General features: G+C 41.8%; 1 protein-coding gene across 2 annotated transcripts in view; it reads right to left on the bottom strand.

Moving 5' to 3' along the window:
• LOC126272699 (intraflagellar transport protein 74 homolog) overlaps positions 1-17,487 on the bottom strand; it is a 205,929-nt gene that overhangs the window by 188,073 nt on the left and 369 nt on the right. The window contains exons 1-2 of one of the 2 annotated variants that reach the window (XM_049975732.1): positions 14,956-15,607; positions 13,694-13,879 (exon numbers count right to left, since the gene is read on the bottom strand). In XM_049975732.1, coding sequence (XP_049831689.1) covers positions 13,694-13,879; positions 14,956-15,045 — 276 coding nt within the window. In that variant the 5' untranslated portion in view covers positions 15,046-15,607. Of the gene's footprint in view, positions 1-13,693; positions 13,880-14,955; positions 15,608-17,487 lie in introns of those variants that run through there. The other variant, XM_049975734.1, reaches the window with a different exon arrangement.

A 17,487-nucleotide genomic window follows, 5' to 3' on the forward strand; every position in this document is an offset into this window, starting at 1 on the left:
TAAGGTCTGTGTTTGATGCGAGCAGCAATCTACCTGCAGTGGATAGAGGTGTAAAGAGGAAGGAGGAGGGATAGCAGGGTGAGGTGGACAAATGAACAGATTCAACAGCCAAGCATGCTACTCTAGTTTTCCTGGAGGGCAAGGGTTTTGGTCTGAAAGATAGCGTGCTGGAATTTGGGATTGCAGAGCAGGAGAATTTTACAGATGCAGAAGAGGTAGTGGAAGGAGGTTGAGGGCATGATGTATATGGTTTTGCAGGACTATGCTGATCACCATGACCCCGTCCTCATCCATAATTACTACTCCATTGAAGGTAACATGTGCAAACAAATCTGTAGTACAAAAATGAACATCCACATGGCACCATACTATGTTATCTATCTAACCATCCAGAACCCCAAACCACTCACTTGGTGCAGATTCATTGACGGCTTATTCATTGTTTAGACTGAGGGTGATAACATCCTTTCCACATTCTTCCAGAACCTCAACACATTCTATCCCATCTGCTTCAGCTGGTCCTTCTCAGCCCAAAAAGGTGCCTTCCTCAATGTTGACCCCCACCTTAAGGATGGCAAAATCAGTACCTACGCCCAAATCAAACCTACAAACCACCAACAAAACTTCCACTTTTGCAACTGCCACCCATTCCACATCAAAAAGCATCCTGTGGTTGTTACATCTGTAGTGATGAGCAGGCCCCTCTCCAGATATGCCGAGGATCTCACTGCTGGCTTCACAGACTGAAATTACCCTCCCAAATTTGTCTAGAAATAAATTTCTCATGCCTTGTCTCTTCAGTCACATACCATTCCTCACTTACAATCCTCACTTACCCCAGGCAGGACCAGAGCAAATGAATCATATTCTCCACTAAGTTTTGACTATGTCCTGAAATGAGAAATATCCTCCCCACCATCCTCTCCACTCCTCCTACAGTGGTATTCTCTGCTGCCCACCCAACCTATGCAATATCCGTTTATGTCCCAACCCCTCACCTCACGATTCATATCCCAGATGCAAGGTTTATCCCACACATGCTCCCACTAATATGTACTCCAGTCCTGGCACCTCCTACCTGATCAAAGGCAGTGCCACCTGTGAAAGCAACCATGTGCTCTACTAAGTTACATGTAACTACTTTACTTCATTTTACATGGGCATGACAATTAACAAGATGTCTGTCCACATGAGTGACTATCACCAAACTGTCGTCAAGAGCCATCTGGACCTCAATGTTATTGAACATGCTGCCCAACATGATGCACTTCACTTTAGTGACTGCTTCACAGCCATTACCTTCTGGATTCTTTCCAACAACACCAACTTTTCTCAACTGCGCCAGTGGGAAACTCTTCTTCAAACACGTCTTACATTCCTGTAACCCCTTGACCCCCGGCCTTTCCCCCCAAGCACAGCCTCCTAATGCTGCTTGTAGATCAGTCCTACCCTCACCTTACCAAGTCCCTGCATGATGCCACTGACAACGCTAGTATCTTCTGTCACCTGTACTCTCATATTCCCCTCCCCCTGCCCCATGCCTCATCCTTACCTCACTACCCACTCCGAGTAGATAGATGCTCATATCAGATGCAGTCACAGTCTGGCCTCAGTGCCCATAGCCCATAGCCATGTATGTATGAGTTGTTGTTGTTGTTGTTATGCTAATATGTGTGAGTTATCTAATTCTGAAGGAAGACTTTCCCCAAAAGTTGAAAATTTTGCAGCATTCTTTTTTTCTGTACCTTTCTGCAACTCAGTGCCCCTTCTATGTGGTGAGTAGCAATCTATCCTCTTCATATTATTGTACTGCTTAATGCCATTTATGCTTATGACAGTTCAATTGTAAAGAAAGCTGCTACTTGGAAAATGCTGTTGCCTCCATCATTAAACAATACAGCTGTTTTTCATATGATATTGGGATCTTAACATTTATTTGACTACAACAACATTTTTCAAATACAATGTTTATCAGCATCTGCAAATACTGGGTCCTAGTTACAGCACACTAATAAGCTCACCAGACAAGAAATTGGTCAACCAATGTGCACCCACAGAGGAAATGTTACACCTTTACAGTTGGCACTGTTACCAGATCGCACTCACCATGCCTCTACGTGAACAAAAGGCAATGGTGATCAGTGGGACATTCATGTTTCAAGTGGGTATTGTATGTAAACATGGGTAAATGGAAGGACATAACAGAGGGACAAAAAGTAATAATCATGTATGGTTTTGCCTTAGGCCATATGGTGTACGAAGTTACTGTATTTGTTGGTGTTTCACAGGGACCTGTTCAACTCGTCTACAAGCAAGGGCGTAACACACATGACCACAGAACACAACATCAGAATCATCTTCGGAAAAATATTCTCATTAAGAGGGACTAGAGACAAATTTCACAGCTTGTGAATCAAAATCACTTCCTAACCCAACAGGAATTGCTGCAGACAGTAAATGAAGGTCCATCCAAACCTGTTAGAGAGAGAACATTGCGATAGGAAGCGCATACGATGAGCATAAGGAGTTAGTCAGCTCGCAAGAGGCTATCAGTCACACAGGCACATGAAGATGACAACAGAAAAGTTGTAAGAACATGTGACTGGTTTTCTGAACACTCTTACACCCTATTACATCTTGACTGACCTGCAGTCACAAAATATCACCTGAAGTAAACCCCATAGACAATTTGTGGGACATGTTGGAGCAGTGGGTAAAATGCTGACACAGCATACCCACAATTTGGTGTGATTGCACAATCAGACCCTCAGTCAATGGCTTAACCTGGATGTGACATAGCTGCACAACCTTGTGGATTCACATCCTTAACCAAATTCAGGCGGTTATCAAGTCGAGGGGCAGATTTACAATGTATTAAATAATGCTTTTAGTGATTGTCTTTTGAGCTTACTTGTCATGTGGTTTTAGAATGAATATTGCTACTTGCTATGTAGCTAACATAATATTTCAATCCCTGAATCCGGCTGGTGATCTAAAAGGACAGTGTCTGTGTGTATCAAGGCATTTTGAAGTGATCGTCATCCAGTATCAAAGCAGTAAACATGTGTATAATCCCAGCACTGTGTGAGGAAAGTGATGCTTGCTTTCCCCACACAGTCACTCACTGCAACTGTCAACGTGTTGCATTTCGGTAGAGGGAGCTTGCTTCATCTGTTCCCTGCACCCAGGTGAAAACTGGGTCAGAACGTCACAAACTATACACAACTCCGCTCTCAACCCTAGACGAGGAGGCTAAGTCAACAAGGAAATTATTTTTGTGTCTTGTATTGTGACAGTGCAAATCACTGTTCAGTCAAAACTGATTCTTATTATCAGTAAAGGGCTTCTCCAAGATGCTGAATTATCTAACTTGCACACATGTCATGCCTTAACTAGAATCAAGTCCATATCTTAAAGCAGTGTCATCAATGAAATACAACACATACCCCTGTAAGCACATTTACTATGAGCACCAGTTGGCTTTAGCCAAAACAGAACTGAATTCTGGGATGGAGAGTGCAGCTATTTATACAAACTTCAAATATTTCAGAACGCTGGTATTTATACATACACCAAATATTCCAGAATGGACAAACATTATAAACATAAGATATTTTAGGAATCTTCTACAACTGATAACAAATAACTGGGAGTGGTTGAGTTTGCACTGGTGATATTAAGGTTTATGGAACACCCTTGAAAGATGCTGGGCGATCATTAATGTGGGCTAAGAAAACGGTGAGCCCAAAGTGATCCTTGTGGCACACTACATGTTATGCCCCCAAAAACTGAGGTTAGTCTCATGCCCGCAGCACAGTCTGTTAATGAGACCCTCTACTTTCTGTTACGAAAGTAGGTCTCTGTCCAATGAAAAGGAATGCCATTACTACCATAACATTTTTGTATGCTGAGTAAAGTTTTATGACCCACATAAACCAAGGCTTTGCAAGGTCACAAAATATACCAACAGGATAATTTTTCCTGTGTAGGTTTGCTTTCATTTAAATTTTGAGATCTATTGCTTTCTCTGTGGAGAATTCTATATGAAATCTGAACCGAGAGGCAATTAACAAGTTATATTCAGTTAAATGAGTCAGTTTTTATTATGAGTCACTTACAGAAACATTTTTGGAAAGATATGAAGGAGTGGGAAAGACTTGGCTGTCACTGCAGCACATTTAACTATGTAAGAAAAATGTCCATCACTAATTACAAAAAGGATTGTAAGGGTAATCCTATCAAGTCAGCACAAGATTTTAATATTCTACAACAAACACCATCATACCCAGGAGGATTACTAGTTTTTTGTATGTTCATGAATTTTATAATGTTGTTAGGGGTGTATTTTTGAAACTAATATCTACTGATTGATGGTGCTTGTGTTGTCTGCACATGTAAATTTTATGCATCTGAATTTGGGTGTTTATCAATGGGTGCATTGGTTGCTGCCACTGTAAGGAAGTAATCATTTAATTTATTGTCAGCATTTCTTTCAAAGTTGTTTTTTGCTGGCATCAATTTCATTTGGATCACTATTTATGTCTGTTTGTTGTTTAATAATTTACCAAATAGCCTTGCTGTATTACTAGTGTTTTATTTTTTCAGCAAAGCACATGGCAGCTAAGTCCCTACTGATTGATCGGTCCACAAGCTGGTGTTTCTCTGTGTCCTTCAATCACTGTAAGGAATTTTACTGTGAAAAATAATCCAACACTGAACATTCATCAACTCTAGATGTTGTCAGACAGAAAATCAACCACGGTTCATTCCACTATCCCTGATTCACACCACGATAACTTTCCATAACTTCTTAACCTCAAACCTTGCTCATTCAGCCCCCAAATCCCTCAACATGGAAACCAATTTCATATCTACAGAAAGAACTGTGATGTCCCTCCTCAGAACTGATTCTGACATGATTCTACCTGTCAACAAAGGCACCACTACTGTGGTTATGATCAGCAGGGATTACCTGAGGAAGGTACTCCACCAGCTGTCAGTAACCTATACCTACAGCTATGCCATGGTGACACCAATTTCAAAACCCAGTAGGATCTCCAGTCCCTCCTCAAATCTCCAGGTCTATCCCACAAGCCCTCCTCTCAATCTATCTTCCTCAACAGAATAAATACCGACACTCCTACATTCTACCGGTTCCTAAACTACATAAACCAAACCAACCAGGGTGTCACATTGTATATGGACACTGGGCCCTCACAGAGAGAGTCAATGCTTTCATGGATCAGTGCCTTCAGCCAATTACCCATACTCTACTTTCTTATATAAAAGACAAACATGATTTCCTCCACAGTTCCTGCCCCTTTAGTACCCAGCAACCAACTTGTAATTGTTGATGCCTCAACACTATTCTCCCTATGGCCTTATTGCCACTGAATACGACCTTCCTTAATGCTGTACTGACTACAAAGTTATAACCTCCTTCCTGGTTACCATAATCAACCTCACCCACAATTACTTCTGCTTTGAAGGCATCGCCTACCAGCCAATCTGCATTACAGCTTTGGGCATGGCATAATCGTATGCCAACTCATTCATGGGCCATCTAGAGGGATCCTTCCTAACCATTTAAATTCTAAACTTCTCCTTGGTTCATATTCATTGATGACATCTGCATGATCTGGACCAAATGTGATGACATGCTATCCACATTGCTCCACAAACTCAACACCTTCTCACCATTCACTTCAGCTGGTTCTCCTTGGCCCAACATGTAACTGTCATGTCATTTATTTCAATGTCAACATCAATGCCACATATTAAGAACAATAACATTTATTTACAAAACCTAACAGCCAGTAGTTGGGGTATATTATTTAGATTTGTTGCATTTAAAATCAACCTAACTTTATTTTAATGTAATTGAACTAATTAATGGAAAATCTCATATAAAGATGTGAAACAATTACTAACAAAGAGATAGAGGGGCTGGCCAGTACTTACCTCAGCTCAGTACAGCCGATAGAAACACAAAAAAACAACCGAAAATTTAAGTTCCTAGCTTTCGGAATAAATGTTCCTTCATCAGGGAGGAGAGAGGGGAAAGAAAGGGAAGAAGGGAAAGTGGATTTAGTTACTCACAACCCAGGTTATGAAGCAACAGGGAAAGGAAAACAGGGAAGGTAGCAAGGATGGAGACATGGTTGTCTGAGGGAAGCCAAAGATATTCTACTGCAGGTACTGTGCCAGCTTCAAACCAAAGAGGATGCATACAGAAGTAAAGAGGTGTATAGTATAAAGATGTAGGATGGAAAGATGCATGAATGGCTAAAGAGGAAAGGGAAAGAGGAGAAGACTGAAAAGTAAATGGGAGTGAGGTTGTTTAACGTAGGTTCAGTCCAGGGGGATGGCGGGATGAAAGGATGTGCTGGAGTGCAAGTTCCCATCTCCGCAGTTCAGAGGGACTGGTGTTGGGTGGCAGAAGCCAAATGGCACATACAGTGTAGCAGGTTCCTAGGTCCCTAGAATTATGCTGGAGGGCATGCTCCGCTACTGGGTATTGGACATCTCCTAGGCGGACAATTCGTCTGTGTCCGTTCATACGCTCAGCCAGTTTAGTTGTTGTCATACCAATGTAAAAGGCTGTGCAGTGCAGGCATGTCAGCTGATAAATGACATGTGTAGTCTCACATGTGGCCCTGCCTTGAATTGTGTATGTTTTCCTAGTAGCGGGGCTGGAGTAGGTGGTTGTGGGGGGATGCATGGGGCAGGTTTTGCAGCGGGGTCGGTTACAGGGGTAGGAACCGCTGGGTAGAGAAGGTAGTCTGGGAATATTGCAGGGTTTAACAAGGATGTTACGGAGGTTAGGGGGACGACGAAAGGCAACTCTGGGTGGTGTGGGGAGAATTTTGTCAAGGGATGATCTCATTTCAGGGGTTGACTTGAGAAAGTCATATCCCTGGCGGAGTAATTTATTGATGTATTCGAGGCCAGGATAATATTGGGTGACAAGGGGGATGCTTCTGTGTGGTCTGAGGGTAGGAATATTGTTGTTGGACGGGGAGGAATGTATTGCTCGGGAGATCTGTTTGTGGACAAGGTCTGCAGGATAGTTGCGGGAGAGGAAAGCACTGGTCAGGTTATTGGTGTAATTGTTGAGGGATTCGTCACTGGAGCAGATACGTTTGCCACGAATACCTAGGCTGTAGGGAAGGGAGCGTTTGATGTGGAATGGATGGCAGCTATCAAAGTGAAGGTACTGTTGTTTGTTGGTGGGTTTGATATGGACAGAGGTGTGGATGTGAGCTTCAACAAGATGAAGGTCAACATCCAGGAAGGTGGCTTTGGTTTTGGAGAAGGACCAGGAGAAATTCAGATTCGAAAAGGAGTTGAGGTTATGGAGGAAATTAAGGAGTGTTTCTTCACCATGAGTCCAGACTACAAAGATGTCATCTATAAACCTATACCAGGCCAGGGGAAGCAGCTGTTGGGTCTTCAGGAAAGCCTCCTCCATGCGGCCCATGAAGAGGTTGGCATAGGATGGAGCCATCCTGGTTCCCATGGCAGTTCCCCTGATTTGTTTGTAGGTCTGGCCTTCAAAAGTGAAGTAATTATGGGTGAGGATGAAGTTGGTAAGTGTGATAAGGAACGAGGTTTTTGGAAGATCTTCGGGTGGGCGTTGGGAGAGGTAGTGCTCAAGGGCAGAGAGACCATGGGTGTGTGGGGTGTTTGTGTAAAGGGATGTAGCATCTATGGTCACAAGAAAGGTTTCAGGTGGGAGAGGAGTGGGAATGGATTTGAGGCGTTCTAGGAAGTGGTTTGTGTCCTTGATGTAGGATGGGAGTCTGCAGGTGACAGGTTGGAGGTGTTGGTCTACCAGAGCTGAGATACGTTCTGTTGGGGCTTTGAAGCCTGCTACAATGGGACGGCCAGGATGGTTCTCTTTGTGGATTTTGGGTAATAGGTAGAAGGTAGGGGTACGTGGCTCAGGTGGAGTGAGTAAGGCTATGGAAGCCATTGTGAGGCCTTGTGAGGGACCTTGGATTTTTAGGATTTTCTGCAGCTCAGTCTGAATGGAGGGAATGGGATCCTGGGTAACTGCTTTGTAGGTTGAGGTGTCGGAGAGTTGACGCAGTCCTTCTGCCACATACTCCACACGGTCAAGTGCCACAGTTGTGGAGCCTTTATCCGCCGGAAGGATTACAATAGAGCGGTCTGTTTTCAGCTGCTTAATGGCACGGGATTCAGCTGGGGTGATGTTGGGGGTTGTCGGGATGTTCTTCAAGAAGGACTGGGAGGCAACACTGGATGTGAGGAATTCCTGAAATGTCTGCAAGGGATGGTTTTGGGGGAGGGGAGGAGGATCCCTTTGAGAAGGCGGTCGGAACTGTTCTAAACAAGGTTCAACACTGGGTCTAGTATTTGGGGGCTGTGCTTGGGTGGTAAAGTGATATTTCCAATTGAGGTTCTGGGTGAAAGAGAGGAGATCTTTAACCAGGGCAGTGTGGTTGAATTTAGGTGTGGGGCTAAAGGTTAAGCCTTTTGATAGAACAGATGTCTCTTGAGGAGAGAGGGATCTGGATGAGAGGTTTAGAACTGAATTGGAGTTGGTGATATGTGGAATTTGACTGTGGTTATAGTTGAGATTTGGTCTGTGTGGGGTATGTGCTGGGATGGGGAGATTGAGTAGGGTGGCTAGGCTAGGTTTGTTGGCTATGAGGGGGGTTTGTTGACGGTTCTGTTGTGGTTGGTGTTTGTGAGGGATAGGGAGAGGGACCCCACTTCTTAGGTGTTGCACTAGCACTGTGGATAGTTTTTTCAGGTGGTGTGTGGCATGGGACTCAAGTTTGCTACCTTCCCTGTTTTCCTTTCCCTGTTGCTTCATAACCTGGGTTGTGAGTAACTAAATCCACTTTCCCTTCTTCCCTTTCTTTCCCCTCTCTCCCCCCTGATGAAGGAACATTTATTCCGAAAGCTAGGAACTTAAATTTTCGGTTGTTTTTTTGTGTTTCTATCGGCTGTACTGTTTTAATGTAATTGGATAGATAAAAAATCTACTCACAAAGTGGCAGCAGAAAAACAGACATATAAAAAAAGGTTTTATGTATGCAAGCTTTCAGAGCAAGTGGCTCCTTCTTCTAGAAGAAGGGTTGAGGGGTAAGGAAGAGGAATGAGGGAAAAGCACTGGAGGGGTTCAGGAAAAGGTGTAGAGTTTGGAAAAGTTGCACAGAACCTCTGGTCAGGAAACTTAATGCACAGAATGAGACAGAAGTAACAAGATGCAATCACACTGTGCCGCATTATACGTGGATATGACAATAAACAAGCTGTCTGTCCACATGAACAGTCAAATCAAGCTGTGGCCAAGAGAGAGCTGGACTGTTCAGCTGCTGAGCATATTGTGCAACATGGTGTGGTTGGCTTGGCTACTTTACAGCATGTGCCATCTGGATTCTTTCTGCCAATGGGAGCTTTTCTAAATTGCACAGGTGGGAACTCTCCCTGCAAAACATCCTTTGTTTCCATAACCTCAAGCTTTGCTTGTCCATGTACTCCACCTGCCTCTATGCCCTTCCATGCTCCAATTCCAGCCTCATACGTACTTTTTGACTGCCCAGAACATCTATATAGTTCTTTCCACTTCTCTGCTTCTCTCCTCTCCCTCCCATCCTTTCCCTGGTCACAATCCAGCCAACCTCACACATGACTTCTATCCCCCCCCCCCCCCCCCCATGCCTGAATAGTCGTTTCCCTTCTCTTCAACCTCCCCCCCCCCCCCCCCCAACACACAATCCCTATGCTGCAGGTAGCAATCCTTGCCACATTCCTGCAAACTTCAGCAAGAAGTACTGTACTACAGCATATTCCCATATTTCTTTGTTGTTATCCCAAGCCCACCACAGTCATAGCTCTGGTGTGCCCTTACTTCTCATCTCAGCTGACAGCATAACTCACTGCAGGAAGGACAGTGCCTATGGGTGTGAGAGATGTACATGAATGAATGTATTTGTGATTGTCTGTATCTTATGAAGAAATTTTCCCACTTTCAAATGTGCCAGTCTGCTATAGAAAGCTTCCTCAATGTGGTTATTCCATCACAGATTTTCCATTGTATATCAGAGAGGCACATGGTGCAAATACAAAAGAAAAGAAAATGTAAATTGAATGAATAGCTGATATGAAAAAAATGGTGCTGAAAGGCATGAAAAAAATAAACAGAAAAAATAGTGTAGAAAGATATTTCCTTTTTGATAGTTTAGCTTATGTAATAAAAGGACTCATCTTCAATTTACTCACCACCCAAAACCTCTTACTATGAGTACTCTATAATATTTAAACTAAGCTTCAGGACAATTGTTGCTTTCTGATGATTTCTGATACCCTCTGTTCTGATCCAGGGTATGGATTAACTTCAATCACTTCATCACCAGTGTACATAAACTCCATCACTTTTTCTTAACTTTACACTCAGGGAGGAATTTTAGAAAATTCTGAAAATCCATGATTGAACTGCATTTTTACATCTGCATGTCTGCCATGTGTGCAACAGTAGTTTTTGTTTGCAGCTGGTAAATTTCTTATTTTGCAAATATCATTGTACCAAGAAGTTTGCATTACTACCTACGATGTAAATTAATTTCAAGATGTGATGGCACCGTCTGCAGAATCTGGTTGAATTTTTTGTGGGTACTATACAGCATTAATGTTCCAAAAAATTGAAACTGCCAGGCTTCGCAGCTAACTGCTGCCTCAGCACTGTCACTAGACAACCAAGATCTTCTTATTGCACAGCAAGTCACCTAGGACATGAAACTCCGTCAAGGTTTCTCAGACCGTGAGAAGCATCCCTGATATTTGGGGAAGAAAAGAAAATGGTTTGGTTTCATTTATGAATAGTGATTACAAGGAGCCTTAATAACAAAATGTGTAATGAATAGAAATAACATAAGGAGTACAGGTAACAAATTGTCATATTTGTTGGCTATTAGAGTGGACTACTGAGTACTGACACGTTCCAGGACTTTGGAGATTTGCTCCTCATTTTGGTCCTACAGAACATGACATGTAAATAATAATAATAATCCAGAATGAGATTTTCACTCTGCAGCGGAGTGTGCGCTGATATGAAACTTCCTGGCAGATTAAAACTGTGTGCCCGACCGAGACTCGAACTCGGGACCTTTGCCTTTCGCGGGCAAGTGCTCTACCAACTGAGCTACCGAAGCACGACTCACGCCCGGTACTCACAGCTTTACTTCTGCCAGTATCTGTCTCCTACCTTCCAAACTTTACAGAAGCTCTTCTGCGAAACTTGCAGAACTAGCACTCCTGAAAGAAAGGATACTGTGGAGACATGTCTCGGTCGGGCACACAGTTTTAATCTGCCAGGAAGTTTCATATTAGCGCACACTCCGCTGCAGAGTGAAAATCTCATTCTGGAAACATCCCCCAGGCTGTGGCTAAGCCATGTCTCCACAGTATCCTTTCTTTCAGGAGTGCTAGTTCTGCATGTTTCGCAGAAGAGCTTCTGTAAAGTTTGGAAGGTAGGAGACGGATACTGGCAGAAGTAAAGCTGTGAGTACCGGGCGTGAGTCGTGCTTCGGTAGCTCAGTTGGTAGAGCACTTGCCCGCGAAAGGCAAAGGTCCCGAGTTCGAGTCTCGGTCGGGCACACAGTTTTAATCTGCCAGGAAGTTTCAATAATAATAATAATAATAATAATAATAATAATAATAATAATAATAATTATACTAAAATAGACAACAAAAAACAAAAACAAAACTGAAACTGTCACCTAGTTATGCCCATCACTGGAACAAACAGACTAACAAAAATACTTATATACACGTGCATGCCTTTCTTGTCCTGACACTGTAGCCTGAATAAGAAAACTGTAAAATATTATGAAAACGTAAGTTGCTACTCACCATGTGGTGGAGATGCTGAGACACAGACAGGCACAACAAAAAGACTGCTGTAAATAAAGTTTTCGGCTATTAAGGTCTTCATCAACAATGGATCTCTCTCTCTCTCTCTCTCTCTCTCACACACACACACACACACACACAAGCAAGCAAGCGGCATTTACATGTTTGTTTGTGTTTGTTTGTGTGTGTGTGTGTGTGTGTGTGTGTGTGTGTGTGTGTGTGTCTCATCTATTGTTGACGAAGGCCTTAATGGCTGAAAGCTTTATTTGTGACAGTCTTTCTGTTGTGCCTATCTGTGTCTCAGCATCTCCACTATATGGTGAGTAGCAAATTTCCTTTTCATAGTGTTGTTACATTCCATCCTGGATTCTCCATTGTTTGAAAAACTCTAAAATCTTATTCCCAGAATTGCATGCATCCCCTTTCTTGGAGTCGTTTAATATGGTAGTTATTCGTTGGAGGTTGCTTTAAGCAAATCTCTAGCCAAAGCAGTACATTCACAAAAACTGTGTGCCGGACCAAGACTTAAACTCGGGATCTTTGCCTTTCACGGGTGGGTGCTCTACTGACTGAGCTACCCAAGCATGACTCATACCTGTCCTCACAGCTTTACTTCCACCATTACCTCACCTCCTACCTTCCACACATCACAAAAGTTCTCCTGCAAAACTTACAAGACTAGCACTCCTGGAAGAAAGGATATTGTGGAGACAGGGCTTAGCCACAACTTAGGGGATATTTCCAGAATGAAATTTTCACTCTGCAGCAGAGTGTGCACTGATATGAAACTACCTGGCAGATTGTAACTGTGTGCCAGACCAAGACTCAAACTTGGGACCTTCACCTTTCATGGGCAACTGCAAGCATGCCTCACGACCTGGCCTCACAGCCTTACTTCGACCAGTAACTCGTCTCCTACCTTCCAACCTTCACAGAAGTTCTCCTGCAAAACTTGCACGACTAGGATTCCTTGAAGAAAGGATACTGCAGGGACATGGCTCAGCCACAGCTTTGGGGATAGTCCCAGAAAGAAATTTCGCAGCAGAGAGTGTGATGATATGAAATTTCCTGGCACATTAAAACTGTGTGCACATCTTTTACAGCCAATCATTGTAAATATTGTATGACCTTAACTGAATAGTCCAGCTGTAGTTGCCCACATAACTTCTGTGTTAATGTGTTAGTAAAGCTCCAGTGATTCACTCTGGGAACTATTTGTGACTACCAATTTTCTTTCAAGTATCGTTCAGAGTTCATCCAACGTATTGCTAACCTGGTTTACTTGAACTATAAAAATAGCTGATCATCGTCAGTAGTTTTTGGACACTCATAAATGTGAAGTTATCCCAAATTTAAATCAACAATGTGGCATCCATCACTGAGCTATTAGGCTACAGCACCAATCAATTTCTGAGTTAGCAGTTTTGAAAATTTAGTGTTACCAAGGAACAGAAGCAGCATTATCAGATCAGTAACTTCACACCCCATGGTCTCTCTTTTTATTTTTATTTTTGGATGCAATATTGAGCACTCCACTCTGTAGTGTAAACTGCAAAATATAAAAAAGTCTGGCAAGTAATAAATTTATCTGTAGTGAATTTTGTAACTAGAAGTCCCTTACTCCTTCTTCAGTCAATTTTATCTCTATGCTGCCGTTTCCTTCATTTTTGGTATTATGAATACTGCAATCAACCTGTACTGCAACATAACATATGAATATTCTCTTCCATTATGAATTGTAATTACACTTAACGCATACGCATGACAGTCAGGTGGTAGGAATTAAACAGAATGTCCAGATTTCCCAAACCTGTGCTCCAGCTAAATTTACTGCTGTTCCCAGACGCGATGCTGGCTGATAAACAGATGAAGCTAGTCTTGATGCTGTGCCTGGCATTGCACTACGTGCATTGTACAATGATGCCGAAGGTGGCCGTCCAGTTGAAGGTCTGTGAGGTATGACAGATCTGGATGCATTTTCTTCCATCACAGGGCTCTGTCAAAACACATATCCAGAAAAATAATGATAAAATGAAAGTTAATTTTCAGTCAACTCCACTGTCAACATGAAAGACCACTAAATATGTAGAAACTTAAATACTTTACATGAAACATTATGTATTAATTGTTCAGTAAGGGAAAAGTAGGCCTAGTTACTAAACTGTGACATAAAACATTAAGTGAACATGAGTATACCAACTTTGGAGGAGGTCCATACTGAGATGAAAACTGTGGATGAGGAATATCTTTTCTGGCAAAACTCCAACAATTCAATACATTATCAAGCAACTATAGCTTGTGTTTGGCTTTAAGCAGAAGGGGTAGAATGCTTGTCAGCCCACTAGCTACATCACATGGGGTTATTGGAATCTAGTATATGGATAGTACAGGAGATGCAGAGGTGTTCGGTGTGGGTGAGAAGGGATGGGAATTTGATAATATGGTAGAGAATCCTAGTTGAGAAGGTAAACAGATGTGGAAAGCAAGGGGAAGCTAACACAGCCAGTTTGCCTATAAATAGAATTTTCTGTACTGAGAGCAGGGTGTACGAACAAACTGCTGGGGAAGGAACCTGCCCCCCTGGTTCCTAGAAAATAATCTTCACGAACTGAAATCACTTCTTACTTCACGAAACGGGCGGATTTGAAGAAAACTAGAACTTGCAATAGCTTTTGATTTGTGTAGCACGTGCAGCCTCAGGCATCTGTCATGAAATGTCTAAACTACTACGTCATTCACAGCAAAACTAAATAACTTGCCGCCCACACCAAACAAAACTTTCAGGTCAGATCACGGGAACACTCTTGGCTGGGAATGCATTCAGTGAACGATAGTTTCAATTGTCTATGTATCTTTAGCCTCAATAGATCCAATCTGTACTTTGTTAATTTATCAGTTCCCGAATTCGTGCTTGATTTTGAAATATAATTAAAATTATTAATCCTTGTGCTAGTGAATATGCCATGATTGAAATATGATTTTCGAAATAACGAATTATATGATGATCCAAACGTGATACATAAGAAATGCTCTTCTTCTTGCAAAATATACGGAATCGGTCTCCATACCCACCTGTCTAGATACCATTCCTCTTCTAGATGTTGGCCTATCTTCAAGCTGGACATTTTCATTTTCAGAAAAGGCACTGGAAATTCTCGACATAGTTGAACATAAACACCACGAAGTTTAAATGTCAAAATCTTTTACTCTGCGTTAAGGTCTTATATTTGTGGATCACCGTTTTACTTAAGGAGTTTCGTGGAGCAGACGCCGAAAAAAGATATATACGTCGATACAAGCTCACTACCATTGCAAGGCAAGTGTGTTACTATAGCAACGCAGTCACAATACAAAAGTTTTGTCGGTGTCAAGTCACAGAACTCTATCTTCTGTTGATTATATGAAGCGTAACCACAGCTCAACTGCGCGCCTCTTACATTATTCCAACTTGGTACGTTTTCCTTAAAAAAAGAAAAGTATTGCTTGTATTAATTTCTGTATTGTCTTGGCAGTACTGTTGCCGACTGATTCGCCCAACGCTACAACTGATTATTACAGACGATCTAATTGCGGCACATGCATTTGAATCAACGGTGAATTATAAATATTATCTAGCCGTCGAAATTATTAAAAACTGCCTCTTCCCTGACAAATTCACAGCTTTAAATAAATTTATTTCATCACATTGGGACACGTTAACAAATGAAACACTACACAATACTACATGTCAGAAAGCGAAATGTTACGCACGCTTTCATTTTTGTTGTCAGTTTGTATTTGGTTTACCGACAGCGTAAGTTTATTGTAAAACTGTTGAGTTTCTTGATCGCCCGTAGCAAGTAACTACGCTATAAGGCAAATGCGAATTATTATTTTATTTGTTGTTGCAGAATACAGTTGCAAGGCTTTCATCTTACACGACAGACATTGTTGCAGTTTGCGCCTAGGTGAAATCTACTACGCGCAGAATTACGAGTTATCAGTACAAGACACCTTGGATAATAATATAAATAGCTTCCAAATGAATAATTCGATCTTATTTGGGCAGAAACTTATAAGTACGATTTCCACAATTCACTCTCTGAAGCTTATTAATATTTTCATAGGTAAAGCCCAAATGCAAAAAGGAAAACAAACTGGTATTCAAAATAGCTCACAACTTTATGCTCAAATAAAAATGTCATACTGAACGTAAGAGATTCATACTACCTAATTTTTCTAATTGCCGGGATTCAACACGTTTACGCGAAAAAAAACCAATGTTTCCCGCGATTTAAGTTTTTATTGCTGGTCCTCTATCACCAGCAAATTCTATTTAGTTGACTGTAGATATTAGGATAAATCAAAAGTGGTGCTTTTCATCGCCACCAGTTCATTCGAACCCACGTTTCCGTGCTCTCACATTATGACTCTTCACATCAAGATTCTACACATACATCTACATGATTACTCTGCAATTCACATTTAAGTGCTTGGCAGAGGGTTCATCGAACCACAATCATACTATCTCCCAACCATTCCAATCCCAAACAGCGCGGGGAAAGAACGAACACCTAAACCTTTCTGTTCGAGCTCTGATTTCTCTTATTTTATTTTGATGATCATTCCTACCTATGTAGGTTGGGCTCAACAAAATATTTTCGCATTCGGAAGAGAAAGTTGGTGACTGAAATTTCGTAAATAGATCTCGCCGTGACGAAAAACCTCTTTGCTTTAATGACTTCCATCCCAACTCGCGTATCATATCTGCCACACTCTCTCCCCTAGTCCGTGATAATACAAAACAAGTTGCCCTTTTTTGCACCCTTTCGACACCCTCCGTCAAAATGAGTAAGTCTGTAATTGGCTAAATTTACTATGCAATATCAATTTGTACCAGAAGTTTCTCTGTTTTGTTTTTGTGTAAAGGTACCATAATTATTTGTGTAATATTTATATTGTGTAATATTTTTCTTGTTTTTGTAATTATTTTTGTAACATTTATACTACGTAATATTGACTTTTTTAATGCCTCAGATGATCTCTGAGGTCTCTACAACAATAAAAATCAGTCAATCAATCAATTCCACCTGGTAAGGATCCCACACCGCGCAGCAATATTCTAACAGAGGACGAACGGGTGTGTGTAGGCTGTTGCCCAAATCGCTAGATACGGGCAAGTCTTCAGGTCCTGATTGTATACCGATTAGGTTCCTTTCAGATTACGCTGATACAATAGCTCCCTACTTAGCAATCATATACAACCGCTCGCTCACCGATAGATCTGTACCCACAGATTGGAAAATTGCGCACGTCGCACCAGTGTTCAAGAAGGGTAGTAGGAGTAATCCATTTAACTACAGACCTATATCATTGATGTCGGTTTGCAGTAGGGTTTTGGAGCATATACTGTATTCGAACATTATGAATCACCTCGAAGGGAACGATACGTAATCAGCATGGTTTCAGAAAACATCGTTCTTGTGCAACGCAGCTAGCTCTTTATCCGCACAAAGTAATGGCCAATATCGACAGGGGATCTCAAGTTGATTCCGTATTTCTACATTTCCGGGAAGCTTTTGACACCGTTCCTCACAAGCGACTTCTAATCAAAATTTATTTCTT

This window comes from Schistocerca gregaria, chromosome 5 (assembly GCF_023897955.1).
Source record: "Schistocerca gregaria isolate iqSchGreg1 chromosome 5, iqSchGreg1.2, whole genome shotgun sequence".
In the NCBI taxonomy this organism is placed as follows: Eukaryota; Metazoa; Arthropoda; class Insecta; order Orthoptera; family Acrididae; genus Schistocerca; species Schistocerca gregaria.